Genomic DNA, 22,155 nt, shown 5'->3' on the forward strand with positions numbered 1-22,155 from the left:
GTATTTTTTAGTACACTACTAGAATAAGATACATCTTTAAAATGTCAGAATACTATCTTTTATTGTTACCTATATTGAGATGTCTTTAGGAAAGAAACCAAAATGCTAAAGCTCTGCCCCCCTGTCTTTTTCTTTTTTTTTATTAATTTCTTTTGATTTATCAATAATCACTTCCATATTCTTTTGAGTTTAAAATTTTTCTCCCCCTTCCTTCCCACCACCCTCCCCAAGACAGAGCACAGTCTGATATAGGCTATACATTTACATTCATATTAAACATTTTCACATTAGTGATGTTGTAAATAGAAATTAAAACCAATAGGAGGAACCATCAGAAAGAGGAAACAAAACAACAGAAGAGAAAAAAAAATAACAGTTTCGCTTCCATAGTTCTTTCTTTGGGTGTGGATAGCATTTTCCATCACAAGGCCTCTGGAGATGTCTTAGATCCTTGTATTGCCAGGAAGGGTTAAGTTTATCAATATTAGTCATCACACAACATGGCTGTTATTGTGGACAACGTTCTCCTGGTTCTGCTCACTTCACTCAGCATCAGACCGTACAAGTCTTTCCAGGTTTTTCTGAAGTCAGCCTGTTCATTATTTCTTATAGCACAATAGTATTCCATCCCATTCATATGCCACAACTTGCTTAGCCATTCCCCAATTGATGGGCATCCTTTTAATTTCCACTTCTTTGCCACCACAAAAAGAGCTGCTATGAATATTTTTGTACATGTAGGTCCTTTTCCCATTTGTGTGATCTCTTTGGGATATAGCCCTAGAGGTGCTATTGCTGGGTCAGAGGGTATGCACATTTTTATAGCCCTTTGGGCATAGTTCCAAATTGCTGTCCAAAATGGTTGGATCATTTCACAACTCCACCAACAATGCATTAGTGTTCCAATTTTCCCACATCTTCTCCAAAATTTATCATTTTCCTGTTTTGTCATGTTGGCCATTCTGATAGGTGTGATGTGGTACCTCAGAGTTGTTTTGATTTGCATTTCTCTACCCCCCTGCCTTTTTCAAATGACTTTTTGAAGTTTTAATTGTATATCCTTTTGCAAAAACAATAATGACAGCAACGTACAATCTTAAAGATTCTTGCTGATGCCTAAGAAATGGTCTTATTTCATATTCTTTCTGAAATAAGTACACTGCACTCCTTCTCCCCCCGTTTACCTCTCCTCCCTCTCTCCCTTCTCTTTAAGTACACACACAGAGATCTTTGTATATAGATAATTACATATCTATATAGATAGATAAATATAGCTATAGGTAAATATAACCATATCTCTGTATACACAGAAATAAGTACAAAAGCAAATGTATGTATGTACATATATAATTATATATGTATGTGATTCTATCAAATGAGATATTTATAAAGACTTAGTACAGTGCCTGGCACATAGCAAGAACTATATAAAATGGTAGCTATTGTTATTATAGCCATAGCTATGCCTACAGGTTTATAGAGTTATATGGTTACTCCATCCATCCCTGACTAGTGTAGTTTATTACACCTTCATTCATCTGGGTAGTATAGCTGTAAGACATCCATCAATCTATCCATGCAACAAATATTTGTGAAGCCCCCACTATCCCTAAAATACTGTGCTAGGCACTGTAGGGAATAAAAAGAATGCTAGTAATCTACAATATGTTTTGTTCATCCGTGGAAATCAAGATAACTGAGAAAGTACACAATTACACAGTTTGTTACAAGTTGAAAAGAAGGCAGACTGTTTAGAAGTTGTACCAATTAGAAATGCTTTGGTTTAAAAATAATAAACCAAAAATATTTTCATTAGGCAAAAATGATGTTTTCTATTACTTTGATATTAGAGACTTTGTACTATAGCTACAGGGTATGCACATCTGCAAATAATTTCATTGTCATGGCTTTATCTAGATTACTTGCTGAAAAATAATCAGGCAGTATGTGGGAAAGCTTTTAAATTTATATGTAGCTAAATCACAAATGCATGATGTACACATAGAACAAACAGACTGCAGCCTTTTGTACTGATGTTTGACAGTCTTGGAAATGACTAGGGAGGAATAGCATTAAAAAAAACTCATGTTAGAGAATGAAATCCTTTTAGGTTACAGTGTTCTAGCTTTAAATCATTCTGTTCTGACCTTAAATAAGAAAGATTTATTTATTTTCTTACTGAGTCTGCTACCACAGGAACCATTTGTTGCTGGGTCTTGAGATTTGATTTTGTTTTTTAGGCTGCAGTAATGTGTAGTACTTTCTTGATAATCTGTTTTCAATGAGTAGGATTATTAGATATGGTCATTTAAAACTAATTATGGTTATTTCATTCCACCTTAGCCACAGGTTATCCATTCTGAGTTTGTGCAGAATTAATATAAGTATTCTGCTTTGGGGCCAATTTGACAGTGATCAGTATAAATGCTGGTTATTATTAAATATTCATTTTTTCCAATAATTGTTGTTCTGTGCTATATCTGGGGCAGCAGAATAAAATGGTTTTCATGGGACTTTAGTCCTGAGGAAAACACAAAAACAACAAAAACTTGATCCAGAAAAATAACTCCCCAGTGCATCTATTAGAACAAAATTGCTTAAAAGTTTCATAAGGAAATAAATAGTTTAAAGACTTTTGAATATTATATAACCTGCAGGTGGTGTACCCCAACTTGGAGAAAATCCAGTATTTAGGAATCCATGCGTTAGCCCAGTAAACGAAGTATGAAAACGATTCTTTTATGGGGCCCTGCAGTGTGGCCACTGGCTCTCACCACATCGAGCTTACGAGGGATAATAAAGGAGCCCGGTAGTAGAACCCCGCTGACTGCGCTCCCTGAGCTACTAATCACTAACAGCACTGCTAAATAAATGCGCTTTTAGGTGGCACAGGAAAAAGATTGGATGTGAAAAGAAAACATTTTCTGGGGACAGAGACAGAGATAGATCCTAAGTAAAACCCACAGGGCCACTCTCCTTACCATGGCACAAGACCCAAGGGTGTTGTAGTATCTTGCGTAGGGGCTTCCGTTTCAATTTCATATTTATAATCTGTAACTTTTAGGGACAGAGTTGTCAGAAAAGGAGACTTGGTCCCTGCCTGCTCTGCCGTTGCACAGTACAGATAGATAATCAGAGGAGCGATAGTATTCAGGGTCCCGAAGGACTGATGAAGTCTGCCAGCAAAGGAGGAGCAGTTAGGAGTTTGGGGTTAGGTCACCAGGTTGGGTTTGGGAACAGATAAGGTCCTGTGGAATTGGAGTGCACATTCAGTGAATGTGAAACAAAGTCGAGGACAGGGGATAACAGAAACATCACTTGTTGGGGCAGATTCAGGAATACAGGAGAGGGGAGAGTCAGGTTTGCTGAGTCAAATTCTGGAACAGAACCAGGGTGGCTGAGAGGAGGGTGAGTTGGAGAGGTACGTCAGGAGCAGAGAAGAAAGTCCGTGAAAGTTAAATTCTTGGCTGTACCAGGTGGTGTTTAATGTGCTGACTTGGCGGTCAGGCCCTCAGGACCCAGCCTACCTGTTTCTCCTTTCCTCACAGTAGTGTTGTCATTCTTGGCGAATGATGGGATGAATGGGGTAAGGGGGCCATTAATTAAGTTCTTACCACGTGACAACACTGTGTTAAGCACTGGGATACAAATACAAAGAGGAGGACAGCTAGGTGCTCATGAGGTAGTGGAGGACACGTTGCTCCAGACCATTGTAGTGATGGTCAGTGGAGCCATAAAGGAAGGAGTAGATGGACATAGCCAGTCTAGTAATAATGAGAATCGATCTGATCATGATTCCAGAACTGGAATTGGGAGGAGAAAGTGCTAGTTAGAAAAGCTCTCACTGATGCTGTGGAGAGCTCAGAGAGTAGGGACACATCACACATGCATATGTGCGCGCACACGCGCACACACACACACACACACACGCAATGGCCCTTGCCTATCCCAATCCTAATCGATTTTGGTCCTGCCCCTTCCAGGACACTGCTTTTATTCCAGCCCCCTGTGATCTCTGCACCCTCTGGATTCATAGCATTTATGAAAACCTTTGAATTCAGTCACTTTCATAATTCTTCCTTGACTATGTGTGACCTCCCCAGTGAGAGTGGAAGCTCCCTGAAGGGATAGTGTTGAAGGGCTCCGGTCTTGGCCCTCTTCTGTTTGGCATTTTTATCTATGATTTGAATGAGCGTCATGGTGAAAAGAACACTAGTAGAGATCTAGTTTCAAATCCTTCCTCCAGCGCTTATTAGCAGTGTGATTAGTAAAATCACTTAACCACACTGAGCCTTGATTTCTTCATCTGTAAAATGGGAATAGCAGCAATAATGATAATGATATTAATAGCAACTCAGTGTTATAAGTAAGGGTCAAATGAGATTATGTATGTAACGTGCTTATCAAACTTTTAAACCTATAAAAATGTCAACCATTATTAGTACTATTATTATAGCATGAATAGTATGCATTTGTTTTGGGGATAACAAGGACCTGGTATGCGTAGTTGACACTTTGGAACAGGGGTGGGGAACCTGCAGCCTGGAGGCCACGTGTGGCCCTCTAGGTTCTCAAGTGCATCCCTTTGTCTAAATCCAAACTTCACAGAACAAATCCTCTTAATAAAAGGATTTGTTCTATAAAACTTGGCCTCATCAAAAGGCCGCATGGACCAGAATGCCACACGTGGCCTCGAGGCTGCAGGTTCTCTACCTCTGCTTTGGATGATACTGTCAGGATCCCAAAAGACCGTGATAGGCACGGATGGAATGATGGATGGAATCTAATAAAAACCCTTGGTTCCTCCCTCCAAAAAAAAATCATCTGAACAAGGGGACACACAGAAAGGTGACACGTGGCTTCAATCAATCAGTCAATAAATATTTATTAAGTACCTGTTAGGTGCCAGGCTTGACAACAATTCATGTAAAAAAGAATTACAGGCTCCTTTTTCTTAATAACTGCTCAGAACAAGTTACTAATGTATAAATCTTCTACCGAAACCTAAAATAATATAGGAGAAACCAAGTCAATCAGTTTTTTAAATTAAAATAACTACTATGTGCCATATACCATGTATCTTTTATCAAGTATATTTGAAGAGTTGTCATAAGAAGAAGGGAGAAGAAGTAGGTGCAGTGTTTGGAAGCTATGGAAGTGCCAGTTTGAGACAGATAGGTGGGAAAAATCCCTGTAACAACTAGAGTTGTTCAGAAGTGATGCCTGGGCTGCCTCAGGTGGCATTGAGATCTCTCCCACTTTAGGTCAATAAAGTGAAAGCTGTTTGACCTCTTGTTAGGTCTTTTGTAGAGTGGGATTTCCAATTCAAGTTCAAGCTGAACTGGATAACTCCTGAGCTCTCTTCTAAGTGGCACCTCGAGAGTTAGATATGGAAGGAAGTTTAAGGAGCATCTATTCCACCTCTCCTTGGCTCCACTGCCCTCATTTAATAGATGGGGTCAAAGCCAAGATCAGACAAAACAAATAGTTGAGCTTGGATTCAAAATCTCTTCCTCCAATTACTAATCCACTATATACTGGAAGTTTCTCTCATTTATTTTGTATTTTCTCCTGTGGCTTCTGAAATACCAAGGGCAAGACTGGTACTCAATAAATAATTACTGTAAATTATTTTTGCATTTAACATACATGATTTTAGAATGCATTTTACATTCTTAAGTGTGATTTTAAAAATACACATTCTTACAATAGAAATATCTATCTATGACAAAATGTATTTCTCATTTTATGATGGAAGTCATTGGAAAAAAACAATTTGATTTACAACCAATCTTTCGGAAACACATAGTACTATTAAGAAAGGTACCCATATTAGAAACTTAATAATAACTAATAAAAATATTTTCTGTGAATGGATATTTGCTTAAATGTTTCCCTCCATTCGAATTTTAACTATCCAATCCAGATTTCATGTACTTCACGTACAAAACCCCCGTAATCATTCTGTTTTCACTAAGAAAATGGGTGATAGTAATGAGATTCTTTGTATGTTATTTGAGTTGATTTGGTTAGCAAATATGTCTCTTGTTTCCTCGCCCCATGTTCCTCCTCACTCCACAAATAATTTCCCATCTCTAGAGTTAAATGCTTTCCTTAATTTAGCATAAGACTGCGTTGGTTTCTCAGCAGCTGTTTTTGTTTTTACAAGAATTTTTTCTCCCTGTGGCTTCATTAGTTTTTAAGGTTATCGCCACAATTAGTTTAGTTTAATTATGATAACTTTTTTTTCTAATCTATTTGGAATTCCTTTTATAAAAACATCAGTTCATTGTAGAGATTAGTAAATATAGTTTTTATTTGTGATTAAAATAGAGTCATGAATTGAAAAATAAGTGTCTAGTTTTTTAAAAATATATTCAAATGCTGAAACTTTTCTCGAGGTTTATGATTTATTCTGCAAGAGGGCAGCATGGTATATGGTGGACTTCCCATCAGAAATTGAATCATGCTGCTGGGACTTTATGACCACGAGCAAGTCATGTAACCAACTTCTTGGGCCCTTCCTTTTCTCACCTCTGTGATGGGGGTAGCAATGCTTGCATTTCTTTCTTCCTGGAATTGTTGTGAAGTGTGAACTTTGCTCACCTTAAAGCACTATATTAATATAAATTGTTATGTTATTCAGGTTTGATTTTTGCTATAATAACTTGGGTGTTTTTGACAGAAAACATTGGCCCTTCTCTTTAAAACTCCCTACAGTTAATTGTAGATTTCTTTAAATACTGGGGGAGAACATTTTTAAATTTTGGCTGTACCTGTGATTTCATTGGTCTAGGGAGCTCCCAGTGAGGAAACTTCTTCCACCAGTGCAGACAAACACTTCTTCTACAACCCTAGAGAGTTGCCTGTGATCCTGACAGGTTAAGTGATTTGTCCAGGATAACACAGTAATTATCACATGTAGAAGCTGAACTCAGGTTTTCATAATTCTCAAGCTACCTTTCTATCTAAAATGTGACTTTACCTCTCACACTGGAAAAATTAAACTTGGTTATACACAAGTAGTTAATTCAGATTTTTTTTTTCTGACAACATCTATTGAATTTGAGATTGGCATTCCAGCAAGAGTATCTCATGTGTTTTATCTGTATTCATAACAAAAACCTGATTTTGTTGCTTATACTTTTTTCCTTATTCTTTTTTAAAATTAATTTTTTAAACTTTTAGCATCATTTTTAAAAATTTTGAGTTCCAAATGCTTTACCTTCTTCCAGTACCCTTCCCTTCCATTGAAAAGGCAGATAGCATGATCTCAAGTATACATGTGAAGTCATGTAAAACATATTTCCATATTAGTCATGTTGCAAAAAAAAAAAAAGGCAAGAAAAATAAAGAAAATGAAATGCTTCAGTCTGCGCTCAGGGTTCATCAGTTCTCTCTCTAAAGTTGGAGGGCAGTTTTCATCATGGGTCTTTTACAATTGTCTTGGATCATTGTATTGATCAGAATAGCCAATGCTTTCAGAGTTGACCATTGTTACAGTATTACTGTTAATGTCCAGTGTTCTCCTGGTTCTGCTCTTTTCCTTATTCTTTAAGCATGATAGCTTTACTCATCAGTGTTCACATTTAAATTCCAGGTGCTCATCAAAGTGATAGACACAAATGACCACCGCCCTCAGTTTTCAAAGTCAAAATATGAAGTCCTCATTCCAGAAGACACAGTGCCCGAAACAGAGATTTTGCAAATCAGCGCTACAGACAAAGATGAAAAAAACAAATTGATCTATACTTTGCAGAGTAGTACTGACCCCCTGAGCCTTAAGAAATTCCGTCTTGATCCCGCAACCGGCTCACTTTATACAACTGAGAAGCTTGATCACGAGGCCGCTCACCAGCACATCCTCACGGTGATGGTGAGTGCTCACGCTCCCTGATACAGACATATCTGTCATTATGACGTCCCTAACAGCTTTGGTAATGCTATGCCGATTATTTTAGGTGCGAGACCAAGATGTGCCCGTGAAGCGCAGCTTTGCCAGAGTGATCGTCAATGTCAGTGACATGAATGACCACGCCCCTTGGTTCACCAGCTCCTTCTACCAAGGGCGGGTGTATGAGTCTGCCGCAGTGGGATCTGTTGTGCTACAGGTTACGGCCTTGGACAAGGATAAAGGAGAAAATGCTGAGGTTTTGTATTCTATTGAGTCAGGTATGTTTACGGTGGTCTAAAGATTTCTGTTTCGCTTAAGTCCGTTGGACTTTTATTCTCTCTCCCCCCTGCACCTAAATTTACTGCCATCTTACAGAAAGCGTTTAAATAGCGTATCTGCATTTATCCTTATTGAACCCGTTTTCATCGGTCTGCTTTCCATCTCTCAAGGAGGGTTTATTTCTTGTTTTCTTAACCCTTTCAGAAGAAGAGATTAGGCAGGAATCTGGACTCTTTGACATATTATTTTCCATTTGCGGGGGGATTTAAATTTGGACGTAGCAGGAGATTTGCCTGACAAAGGATTTTGTGCCATTTCCTCTATGCCTCGACCTCCTAGAAACCATCAGGGACTGAATGTCATGCTAGGAGTTAGATGGTGATAAGGTTGATTACAGACTGAGCTCCTCAAGGGCAGGGACGTCCCTGTCTTTTGCGTTTTGTTATCTCTCCAATGTGTGGCACATAGTAGGTGCTTAAATAATATTTTCTTGATTGACTCGAAAAGGGAGCATGACCAGGATGGAAATTCCTATGCACGTTAGATTTGGTGGGTCCACAAGCAAGTCCAGAAGAGGCAAGAAAGGCAGGAATGCTGTAGAATATACTGTGGGGCTAGTTCAGGCAAGGAGTTAAGTCCAGTGAGGTCGGCTGTGCAAGGAGGAGCAAGTGGGATGGTGCCTTATGTTCATGTGGGTGAGGAGTTTGGAGTCTGGAAGGTCAGAGTGGCTGCTGACAAAGGCTAGTGACCACTGATGCTCCTAGGGAAGAGTGTATGCTCTCTGCGGGCTGGGTACGGATGATCCTGGGCCACTGAGTTTCTCATAATAATAGCAGACACTTAGATAAGGTGTCCCAAGAGTCTTAGTGCAGCTTTAAGCTTTAATGGCTTTTCAAAAAAGCAGCATGGCACAGCTGATAGTGGTGCCTTCAGAATCAAGAAATCCTGAGTTCAAATGATGCCCCAGACATGTACAGTCTAGGTGGTCCTGGGCAAGTGAGCCTTCAGTGCCTCAAGTAACTGAGACTATAAATAATAGAGCAAGTGTCTATCAGAATTGGTAGAGAGCATTAAGTTCATTATACTGATGAAATCATAGGCCCAGCTCCATTCCATATTGCTTTATGCATCGCAAAACCCTTTAAAGACATTATCTTATTTGAAACCCAATGATGGGACTTTGGTTGCAGTCTTTTCCAGTGTTGATATATTATAGAGAGTTATTGAACTGTTTTATAGTTGTTACACTGTTACTGAATAGTATAGCCAGTGACCATGATGTTTATTTAAAACCTAGGAGATTAGAGAATTTTACGTTTATCTATTTACTTCAGAAAGAGAGAGAGATGATGATTAAAAGCCAGTGGAAGGAGAGCTTTTTCCAGTTTCTTAAAGAACATTTGATAAAATTGGTTCAGGGGCTCAGAGCCTTCTCAGCCACACTGGCATTAGGAGATCAGGGTGTTACCTGCAGGTGAATCTTGCCTCTAGTTTGAGGCGGGGACAGAGATGATGGGATTATCTAGCTATGATTAATAGGATAAAACCCATGTTTTAGGGCTCTTTAGAGATTGCTTTTAAATTTCTGTTTTCGTGCTAGTCCCACTTCCCAAGCACTATGAGAAGATGAAGAACATATCAAAAAAAAAACATACTTTTCTTGGGCGGTTTGTTTCCCTCAGGGCCATTCTTAACACCAGCTGGTTACTTTATTTATATTCATTTTGGAAGTTGTGAAGAGAGTTCCTCCTCCCTAATCATTCTCCCTTTTACAGTGAATGTGGAGTATTGGGATCCATTTTTCTGAGCATTCCTTCTATGTCAATACCGGTCCATATTTTGTATTTATATATTTTTTGTAGGCCTAAGGACTAATTGAGACAGAGACCTTACCTGCAGATCATATAATAAAAATCTAAGTAAATGGGAGTTAAGTATCATAACAAGATCCTTATCTTTATTAATTTTTGGGGGGTGGGGGGCCTTATTATTTAATCTGTTTACAGACCAATTCTTTTTTATATTCTCAAACACTCAAAATAGAAGGCATTACTCTTAAAAGGGTAATAATGATGCCTTTGATGGAATTTTAAAAATTCATTATACTTTAGAATCAGTACCTTTGAGTTAAGGCAAATTGGTTTCAGCCTTCCAAAAATGTAACACCTAGACCAAAGTCTAGGACCAGCATTCCTCTGGTGCATTCCTGAGCATTCCAGTAGAATAATTTGGACACAAACACAAACAGAGTGAATTTTTGTAGGAGTAAATGTTAAACTTTTCCTTGGCTTTGTTTTTGCATAATTGTTAACAACTGGGAGGTTCAAATATGATGGCTGGTGCTGAAGCATATGACAAGCACATTCTTTAGATATTTGCAGTGGCTGATAGGATTAGTAATCTGGTATTCTAAGACTGGAACTGTGTCCAAAGTCACAGTTAATAGAAAAAGACAATAAATCAACAACCTACTCATGCATAATTCGAACATCTTTTTAGTAAAAGTCATTGTTGTAGATTTGATCAAATAAAAGTCATTTTCATAGTCCTACACAGTTACTTTCTAGGAGGCAGCTGCTATTTAAATTGTAGCTTGGATTTTAGTGTGTATGTGTTGGCATCATTAGTATGGTAAAATCTATTTTATTGCATTCACATAAAGGATTTATTCATAGTGGCCCACTTCTGATACATATCTTGTGGCATTCATTAATTTTCAGAAGACGAGTCTTAATAATAATAGTTGACATTTATTTACCACTCTAAATTTTGCAAAGAATTTTACATACATGATCTCATTTACATTTATCCTCATTATACAGAGAAAACTAGGCTGAGAGGGATCGTGCCAGGGTGTCAATATATCACATAACTAGTATCAGAAGAGGATTTGAATCCAGGTTTCTCTTGGTTCCACCATGTTTTTTTCAGTAAACCACACTATTTCTCATCAAGGATGTGATCTTTGTGTTTTGAAAAGGTAACAGTAGAAAGGCCAAATGTTTGAACTAATTCAAAGGGAATCATAGCATCGTAGACCTAGAACTGGAAAGAGTCCATTTCCAGGAAACCTTAATATTTTTTTGTGTCCTAGACACGTTTGGCAGTTTGGTGAAACCTATGGGCCCCTTCTCAGAAGTAGATTTTTAAATGCATAATATATAAAATATAGAGACTTACAAAGGAAATAAATTACATTGAAATAATTATCAATTGAAAAAAATGTTCACAAACCCAAAGTTAAGCACCCCTGATCTAGTCTAATCTCATTTCGAGGTTGAGAAAATTGCCCAAGTGACTTTCTCAGGATCACACTTATAATACTTAACACAGGCAGAATTTGAACTCAGGTCGTCAGAGTCCAGGGCTCTTTCACTGTACAACATTGATCCTTGGGGGACAAAACAGTTATCCAAAAAGCATTTTCATGACTAGTTGAGTTTTTACTGGAGATTTGTAAAAATAACTTTACTCTTACAATTGATTTTGTTTATTTTGTTTTGTTCAAATAAGGCAGATTTTGTTTAGGGCAGTACTTTAGAACTATTTCTAATTTCAATATTGTCACATATTTGTAGCACCTTGCCTATAAATATCACTAAATATCTTTTTTATATCAGATTTCTTTTTTTGTTTTTTTTTTGTTTTTGTTTTTGTTTTGTTGTTGTTGTTTTTTTGGTGAGGGAATTGTGGTTAAGTGACTTGCCCAAGGTCACATAGCTAGAACGTGTCAAGTGTTTGGTCTGAGGGCGGATTTGAACTCAGGTCCTCCTGACTTCAGGGTCGGTGCTCTATCCACTGCGCCACCTAACTGCCCCATCAGGTTTCTTTATGAAAATGCAATTACATTAAATACAGTCAAGGTTAGAACATTACAGTTAACAATATAGTCAGTCAGTAAATCAGCACATTTATTGAGGGCTTACCACATTCTTAGCACCAGGAGGGAAGTGTGAGGAAGTTCTGTATATGATTGGCCGATTAAATTTAAATAAGTATCTTATCTTAAATTGTTGGGTCACAGAATCTATTCCTTCAAACTCCTATAACTGAAGTACCTTCAGTAATGTTAAAGATAATAAAATAAAACTTTATATAGAGAATAGTAAAGTTAACTTGTTATCCTAAGAAGTTCTCTGTTATAAATGTAAATAGCCTCAAGAATGGTTTAGAATAGTTATTGAAGAGCTTGGTACTGGATTTGAGAAAGTAGGGATCATTTAGATAGAATACTTCCTAACCAGGGTTAGTCACCAGCGGCAGAACACAGAACTCGATTGGCTCTCGTTTTGGCCCAGTATGGTATTTTGTATATTGCGTTATGTTAGTAATTTATGGAGAGAGTATGAAAAGTGTGTTTGGCATTCTAAAATGAACTTTGAGTAGATTTCCTATGGATTGAAAAATAAGCACAAGAACTCTTCCCTTCCAATATGAATGCTTTCCATATTCCTCTGTCAATTTGGTTTTTAAATATGTACTTCAGATACCTGTAGGTTTCTCTGCTTGTCTTATCTTTTCAATTCTTTCTTCCTTGCTCCATCAGACTATGAATTCCTTGAGAGTGAAGACTTTTTTTGCCTTTCTTTGTATCCCCAGCACTTAGCACAGTGCCTAACATGTAGTAGGTGCTCACTAAATGCTTGTTGACTGACTGATCTTTGTCTCTTTTTTCTAAGACATATGTGTAATAAAGCTTTTTCTTTTTTTTTTGCAGGGAATATTGGGAATTCCTTTACTATCGATCCTATCTTAGGTTCTATAAAGACTGCCAAAGAGCTTGACCAGAGTAACCAAGGAGAATATGATTTGATGGTGAAAGCTACAGACAAAGGGAATCCTCCAATGAGTGAAATGACTTCTGTGCATATCTTGGTCACCATCTCTGATAATGCCATCCCCAGGTTTACCTCTAAAGAATATTCTGCTGAAATCAGTGAAACTGCTTCCATCGGTAGCTTTATTGGGATAGTCAGTGCACACAGTCAGTCATCTGTGGTGTATGAAATAAAAGATGGAAACATAGGTGATGCATTTGATATCAACCCCAACTCGGGAGTTATCATCACTCAAAAAGCTCTGGATTTCGAAACTCTTCCCTTTTACACCCTAATAGTGCAAGGAACCAACATGGCTGGTTTGTCTGCTAATACGACAGTTTGGGTGCATCTTCAGGATGAGAATGACAATGTGCCAGTCTTTATGCAGGCGGAATACACAGGACTCATTAGTGAATCAGCTTCAATCAATAGTGTGGTCTTAACAGACAAAAATGTCCCGCTAGTCATTCGAGCTACAGATGCTGATAAGGAATCAAATGCTTTGCTTATTTATCAGATTGTTGAGCCTTCTGCCCACAGATATTTTGCCATCGACTCGAGCACTGGTGCGATTCGAACTGTACTGAATTTGGATTATGAGGAAGCACGCATTTTTCAATTTACTGTGCAAGTCCATGACATGGGAACCCCACGTTTGTTTGCAGAGTATGCAGCCAATGTGACGATACACGTAATTGACATTAATGATTGCCCTCCCGTATTCTCCAAAATGTTATATGAAACGTCTCTTTTGGTGCCAACATACAAAGGAGTAAAAGTCATCACAGTAAATGCTACCGATGCTGATTCAGTTGCTTTTTCACAGTTAATGTATTCCATTCCTGAAGGCAACATTGGTGAGAAGTTTCAGATTGATCCTAAGACTGGTACCATAACCGTACAAAACACAACCCAGTTAAGAAGTAGATACGAGTTGACAGTCAGGGCGTCTGATGGCAGATTTACAAGCCACACCTCTGTAAAAATCAATGTGAAGGAAAGCAAAGAAAGTCAGCTAAAGTTTACCCAGAACTCCTACTCTGCAACAGTGAAGGAGAATTCCACAGAGGCCAGAACCATTGCTGTAATTACTGCCATTGGGAATCAAATAAATAAGCCTTTGTTTTATCATATCCTCAACCCTGACAGCAGATTTAAAATAAGCCACACGTCAGGAGTGCTCTCCACCACCGGCATACCGTTTGATCGAGAGCAGCAAGAAGCTTTTGATGTGGTCGTAGAAGTGACAGAAGAACATAAGCCCTCAGTGGTGGCGCACGTCGTGGTAAAAGTCATCATAGAAGACCAAAATGATAACGCGCCTGTGTTTGTCAACCTTCCTTATTATGCCGTTGTCAGAGTTGATGCTGAGGTGGGCCACGTCATCCGTTATGTGACTGCTGTTGACAAAGATATCGGTAGAAATGGGGAAGTGCACTATTACCTTAAGGAACATCATGAGTACTTCCAAATTGGGCCTTCTGGTGAAATCTCCTTGAAAAAGAAATTTGAGCTGGACACCTTAAATAAGGAATATCTCATCACCATAGTAGCAAAAGATGGTGGTGATCCAGCTTTCTCTGCTGAAGTCATCGTGCCAATTACAGTAATGAACAAAGCCATGCCTGTTTTTGAAAAGGCTTTCTATAGTGCTGAGATCCCTGAGAATATCCAGTTGCACAGCCCGGTTGTCCATGTACAAGCCAACAGCCCAGAAGGGCTTAAGGTCTTTTACAGCATTACAGATGGAGATCCGTTCAGTCAGTTTACTATCAACTTCAATACTGGAGTTATAAATGTCATAGCTGCTTTGGATTTTGAATCTCACCCTGCATATAAATTAAGCATCCGAGCAACCGACTCCTTGACTGGGGTTCATGCTGAGGTATTTGTTGACATAATAGTTGAAGATGTCAACGATAACCCTCCTGTCTTTGTCCAGCAGTCGTATACCACAACCCTGTCTGAGGCGGCCGTGATTGGAGCGTCTGTTGTTCAAGTTCAGGCTGCGGATTCAGATTCTGCACCCAACAGGGGGATTTCTTATCATTTGTTTGGGAACCATAGCAAAAGTCGTGACCATTTCCACATAGATAGCAGCAGCGGCCTCATTTCATTGGTGAGAACCCTAGACTATGAGGAGACTCAGCAGCATAAGTTGCTGGTAAGGGCTGTTGATAGCGGCATGCCCCCATTGAGTAGTGATGTGATTGTGATGGTAGATGTCACTGATCTCAATGATAATCCGCCGTTATTTGACCAGCTCCTCTATGAAGCTAAAATAAGTGAGCAAGCCCCCCATGGACATTTTGTGACCTGTGTGAAAGCCTATGATGCAGATAGTTCCGACACTGACAAACTGGAGTACTCCATTCTGTCAGGTAATGAGCATAAGAATTTTGCAATTGATAGCAAGACAGGCATAATTACCCTTTCAAACCTGCGCCGACAGATCTTAAAGCCATTTTATAATATTAATGTTTCTGTGTCTGATGGAGTCTTCAGGAGCTCAGCCCATGTCGAGATTATTGTAGTCCAAGCCAATTTGCACAGCCCCATTTTCATGCAAAATGAATATGAAGTAGAGCTGGCTGAAAATGCCCCTTTGCAGACCCTGGTGATTGAAGTCAAAGCAACTGATGAGGATTCTGGAATTTATGGCCAAATTACCTACCATATTGTAAATGACTTTGCCAAAGACAGATTTTACACAAATGAGAGAGGGCAGATATTTACCTCTGAAAAGCTTGACCGCGAAACTGCGGGAGAAAAGGTAATTGCAATTCGACTGATGGCCAAGGATACCGGAGGAAAGGTTGCATTCTGCACCGTCAATGTGATCCTTACAGATGATAATGATAACACACCTCAGTTCCGAGCCACCAAGTACAAAGTGAACATTGGCTCTGATGCCCCGAAAGGCACATCTGTCATCAAAGTGCTTGCATCGGATGCTGATGAGGGATCCAATGCAGACATCACATACTCCATCGAAGCAGATTCTGAAAGCGTCCAGGAGAATTTGGAAATCGACAAACTGTTTGGAATAATTACAACGAAAGAAAGTCTGGTTGGCTTAGAAAATGAAGTTTTCACTTTCTTTGTGAGAGCTGTGGATGGTGGGTCTCCTCCAAAAGAATCTGTTGTTCCAGTTTATGTGAAAATCCTCCCACCCGAAACCCCCCTTCCCAAATTTTCAGAGCCTTTTTATACCTATACAGTCTCAGAAGACCTGCCTATTGGAACTGAAATAGATGTTATCAGAGTAGATCATAGTCAGCCAGTGTCATACAGCTTAACCAAAGGGAGCACGCCTGAGAGCAATGGGGGTGAGTTCTTTGTCATTGACAGACACAGTGGGAAATTGAAACTAGAGAAGAGTCTTGATCATGAGACGACAAAATGGTACCAGTTTTCAGTGGTAGCCCAGAGCACCCATGAAGACTCTGAAATCGTGTCTTCCGTAGACATCAGTATTCAGGTGAAAGATGCTAATGATAACAGTCCAATCTTAGAGTCCAATCCCTACGAAGCATTTATTGTTGAAAACCTACCGGGGGGAAGTAAAGTCATCCAAGTCAAGGCAACTGATCTCGATTCAGGAACCAACGGCCAAGTCCTATACAGTTTAGATCAGTCACAAAGCTTGGATGTCATTGAGTCTTTTGCTATAGATATGGAAACTGGATGGATTACAACTCTTAAGGAACTTGATCATGAAAAGAGGGACAAATACCACATCACAGTGGTTGCATCTGATTATGGGGAGAAGGTTCAGCTGTCTTCCACAGCAGTTGTGGAAGTTTCTGTAACAGATGTGAATGACAACCCTCCACGCTTCACTGCAGAGATTTACAAAGGGACCGTGAGTGAAGATGACCCACCTGGTGGTGTAATTGCTATATTAAGCACTACTGATGCTGATACCGAAGAAATTAACAAACAAGTGACTTACTATATAACAGGTAAGGAAAAAAAAGAGAAACACAATTGTTTAATAGATGCAGTCAAATTTTACAAAGCCCAATAAATCACAGTTTTCAGGAATCAAAAATTCTGGTGAAACAAATTACACATAAATGGGCAGTGAAGAGAAGGTTTTAGTTGTAAAATACAATATAAATAGTTGGAAAGAACACCTTTCAAATTATACTTCAGATTCTATTATGGTATTTTTATTGCCTGTACAGGGCTCAAATTTGTTTTATTAGGTTGCGTTTCATTTTTTATTACTCCCCACATTTCAGTGAAACATGTACTTACCCTGTAATAAATGATACGATGATTTTTAATAGCACGACTGCAGATGGATGGTGGCTTAAATGAATCTTCAGTAGCGTTTGTGCTTCCTTTTTGGGTACCACACTAAATATTAAAAGCATTGCTTTAATGTGTACCCCAGCACCTAGCAGAGCGTCTGTCACGTAATAGACGCTTAAATAAATGTTGATTGATTAATGCTACATTTAGTTTTTTGACACAAAGATAAAAAAATTTACTTTATGTTTTCATTTACAAAAATATCTTCAACTCTTTCTGAACAAAACAGACTGAGTACCTTCTGTATAATTAATTTTATGTGTCATTTCTGCTAATTTAACAATATAATTTCCCCCTTGACAATATAGGAGGAGATCCCTTAGGACAATTTGCAGTTGAAAATATACAAAATGAATGGAAAGTCTATGTGAAGAAACCTCTAGACAGGGAAAAAAAAGACAGCTACCTTCTCACCATCACTGCAACAGATGGCACTTTTTCTTCAAAAGCCATCGTGGAAGTGAAAGTTCTCGATGCAAATGACAACAGCCCCATTTGTGAAAAGGTATGACACTTAACCCGGTAGATGCATTCAGCATCTCTCTGAAAGTGAATTTTATGCTTAATCCTTGAATTAATCAAGTATAAAGAAGCAGGAGTTTCTTACAGTGTGGTGACCCTTCCAAATAAATAGTTGGTTCTTCTTTCTATTATACTCAAAGATGAATTGAATCCATTTAGTAAAATTTCATTGGACAGTTTATCTGAGAAGATAGCAGTTGTCATGCCTGTTTACCGTCTTCAGTTTTGAGCACCACATTCTAGGCCTGGCTTTGTAAAGAGTTAATGATTTGCCCTTAGGGACACCTTCCACTGAAATCCTCCATTCTTTTAGTACATCATGGAATGGAAGTGATCCTGGGTTCTCAAAGTCTACACTGCCATAGTATCAGCTCTGGCAGATCTCTTTAAGTGAAAGAGGCTTTGGTCTGGGTCACTGAGATAGACGTTGTGCCTTCCCTCTGAAGGACCACCCCAATTGAGATGTTTTTCACCTAAGGATTAACTACTCGGTGAAGAATTCTTTTTCAGCCCAGGAACTTGGGAAGACCAATGAGCTAAGTGGTAGAAGGATTAGAACCTTTATTGGTGGAGAGACTACCTACCCATCCTTGATGAAATCATGGCCTTTTCAAAGTATTATAGAAGTAAGTCTAGCACTTAATAGTTTAGAGGAGTTAGCGTCACAGATTTTATTTTTTACAAAATTTCATTTCAGTAGAGAAGGTAGGTATCACAGGTATGTTAGGAATAGAAGATACTTCAAAACTACTCCTGTAATGTGTTCTTTAGCATTGAAAAATGGATATCACTGTGTCAGAGCTTTAAGGACCTTAGAGATCATCTAATCCAATCCCCTGATTTTATAGAGAAGGAATCTCAGTCTCAGAGAATGGAAGGAACATGCCCTAACGGGTGGAGAACCTATGGCCTTGAGGCCACATGTGGCTTTTCTAGGTCCTTGGGTATAGTCTTTTGACTGAGTCCAAGTTTTACGGAACAAATCCTTTTATTAAGTGGATTTGTTCTGTGAAATTTGGGTTCAGTTAAAGTTGTCAAAGTCAAAGCACTTGAGAACCTAGAGGGCCACATGTGGTTTTGAGGCAGCAGGTTCCCACCATTGTCCTAAGATCAAGCCATTATTTTTTGACACTGTGAGAACTAGAACCTAGCACCTCAAACTGGTGATGGAGGCCAGAGACCACAACTGTATTTGGTCTTATAAACTATCTAACAGATATTTACTAATTATATGTAATTTAACTGTGTGAAGGAGAATGAAGTAAAGTAATAAATCATTTGGCAAGGTCACAACACTTAAAAAAAATTGCACATTTCATCATCATTGTTACTCAGTGCTTCAAACTGAGTCCTTATTCTGGACGGGGCATTGCTGAATGTTGCTAGATTACAAGGTTTTGAGCTAAAAGTAAGAGAGTGTTGGGCCTCAGGTCAGGAGATCTGAGTTTAAATCCATCCTCAGACACTTCATATCTATGTGATGCTGGACTTAATCACTATTTGCCTCAGTTAACTCATCTATGAAATGGGGATAATAATAGTACCTATCTCCCAGTGTTGTTGTGGGCATCAGATGAGATTATATTCGTAAAGGGCCTAGCATAGTTCCTGGGTACTTAATAAATTGTGTGTTTCCTTCTTTCTTTCTTCTTCTTTCTCAGTTTTCCCTACATTTAGTCAGGATAGTTTTGTAGTATTTATTTCTGTCCATGATATATCCCACCCTACCCAGGTGTGTTGTGAGTTATTTAAGAATAGTGACCCATCCAGTTTTTTTTTATCTTAGCACCCCAAATGTGTAGCATAGTGAGTGCCTAGCCCTAGTACATTATTGCATATAATAGGTGCTTAACAAATGGTGGCTGAGTTAAAATGAATTAAATTAAACATAGCCCTTGCTGACCAGAGCATTACAGAGGAGACAGGTTTAAAAATCCACTGATGTGTGACTGTAGCAAGTCATTGGATCATCCATTTGGAGTGGGAAAGGACCTTTGAATTCCTCCAATTAGACCCCTTCCTTTTATAGATTAGGAAAATGAGGCCCAAATAATTTAAGTGACTTGTCTGTGGTCACTCAGGTGGCAGAATTTAGATTTAGACTCAGCTCCCCTGGTTTGATGCTTTTTCAATTTCCTCATCAGCAAAATGGCAGGAGATACAAGAAATAATAATGCTTGTACCGCATGCCTCACCAAGTTGTAGTGAAGAAAGCACTTTGGTAACCTTGAAGCACTATGGGAGTGTAAATTATCATAATCTAGTTCTTGGAAATAGTGCATAAATGGAGAAAGAGAAATAACGATGTAAGATGGTGTAGACTAAGCACCAGAGCAGTATTATAGACCCAGAATTCTATAGGAGTTGAGAGGAAAGAATGATCACTGAGGACCAGGAAACAAAGGGAAGACTTAATAACTGTGAGTGGTCCTTGAGCTGGGCCTTAAAGAAAGGTAAAGACCTAGATGAGAAAAACCAGGAAGAAGGGATTCCAAGCAGATTGAAGGACTTTAGCAGAGATGTGGCAGAAATGTGTTAGTGTTTGGGGAATGATGGGTTGACCAGATTTGCTGGAGTTAAGGATTCATGCTAGGGAATAATGATAGTCTAAGAGTATCAATAAAAGAACTATTTAGCATTGGGGAGAGTCCAGTTGAAGGTAGAGAATGTCTCTTTGTTGTGGATCTGGCAATGGGTTTACCTTCCTTTCTCGAACTGCTCTCTGCAACTGGAGCTGAAGCTCCCCAGAACATGGATGGTAAAAATGACGTAGGTTGGGAGTTGGCATATGAATATGGCAGAAGGTAGGAGTGATGGAATTGAGGGAGTTGACTAAGAGAATAGTACTGGAAGTAGTTGATGCTGAGGTCTAGATTGAGTGAAGCCAGAAGTCTGATGGTCTGGAGGATCAAAGGGGATGAGTAGGAGAGGTTGTAATCCAGGCTGAAGGCAGGAAATGGGTTCATAGAAAAACTAAGGCTTTGTGGGAGGTGGCAAATCTACCCTGTAGGGTTGTGGCCTGTTCGAGGAACAAACCCCCTCATATATCAGAAATGAAGATTTTTCTTTTTTGGTCTGGCATTTTCAGTAGAGCAAAATGTTCAGTATTTACAAATGTCTTTCTGATGTTATAGAATTGAACTCATGAAAATCTAGACTTTGTGTGTACGATGTTTATACTACAAACTTCAAAATATCTAGAACTAATGACTATAAATTATTATAAAAAATAAATAGGGTTTTAGGGTTATAAAAATTCAGTATTTATCCACTTTTGTATAAAATGTAATTGGGCAAAACAGGCGACTTAAAATTTCTCTCAAAATTGCTAGGGTGAAGATGAGTAATAAACTGTCTTAACAAATTAGGTCATCAAAATTTTTTTGTTAACCAGCACCTGTATTTTCATTATTATGAAGACCTCCTACTTAGGAAATTGCTTCTACCATTGCAGATTGGCACCCAGAGGTGAAGGGACTTAGCCAGGGTCACATATTAGCAGTATATGTCAGACATGGGGCTTGAACTGAGGTTTCCTTGACTATGCTATGAAGCAGATTCTGTGTCTCCTACACCATGCTGCCTCTTCCCATCCAAAATATATCCTGAAATATAAATGCAAATTTGAACTTCGGGTAAAAAAAAAAATCATCCTCAGAGCTGCCCAGCTTCTTATTGTGTTTTGTAGTTCCTAATTGGATAAAGTTTATCATGTGTATAATGATATTTAATTAACTTGCTTAATAGTGTAGAGCAAGAAAAATGTAGAGATTTTGAATTTTAGCAGTTAATCTCCTAGTCATGTGTTACGAACTGTCACTGAAAATGTCTCAGATATTTCCCTCCCAGCCTAATCCCTAGGAAATATCACAAATTCACTTTTTTTTTCCTTCAAATGTTTCAGAGTGCCTATTCAGACACAATTCCTGAAGATACTGTTCCTGGGAAACTGATCATGCAGGTCTCTGCTACAGATGCAGATATCCGTTCCAATGCAGAAATTACTTACACATTGTCTGGTCCTGGTGCTGAAAAATTCAAACTAAATGCAGATACAGGTAAAAAAAGATGCTTGGCTACAAGTGAACTGCAGCTTCTGACAAAGTCAAATACAATTAATTAGGTCATTCTCAGCAATCTTGCCGATACCTCTCCTGTTCTTTTTATATGTATTTTTTGATGTTACATAAATGACATTTTTTAAGTCTAAAAGAGTCCGTAGGAGGAAAAAAAAAACAGCACAGTTAAATAACAAGGAAAAATTTTCTCTATGAGGCCATAACTTAAGTTTTCTTTGACTTTCTATCAACTTACTCTTTT

General features: G+C 38.6%; 1 protein-coding gene across 3 annotated transcripts in view; it reads left to right on the plus strand.

Moving 5' to 3' along the window:
• The window catches only part of FAT1 (FAT atypical cadherin 1), a 171,848-nt gene that overhangs the window by 112,414 nt on the left and 37,279 nt on the right, over positions 1-22,155 (plus strand). For all 3 annotated transcript variants that reach the window (XM_027837365.1, XM_027837367.1, XM_027837366.1), the window contains exons 8-12: positions 7,601-7,876; positions 7,962-8,172; positions 12,891-16,958; positions 17,622-17,818; positions 21,740-21,893. In XM_027837365.1, coding sequence (XP_027693166.1) covers positions 7,601-7,876; positions 7,962-8,172; positions 12,891-16,958; positions 17,622-17,818; positions 21,740-21,893 — 4,906 coding nt within the window. The remainder of the gene's footprint in view (positions 1-7,600; positions 7,877-7,961; positions 8,173-12,890; positions 16,959-17,621; positions 17,819-21,739; positions 21,894-22,155) is intronic.

Source organism: Vombatus ursinus, unplaced genomic scaffold, assembly GCF_900497805.2.
Source record: "Vombatus ursinus unplaced genomic scaffold, bare-nosed wombat genome assembly UNPS02014821.1, whole genome shotgun sequence".
NCBI lineage: Eukaryota > Metazoa > Chordata > Mammalia > Diprotodontia > Vombatidae > Vombatus > Vombatus ursinus.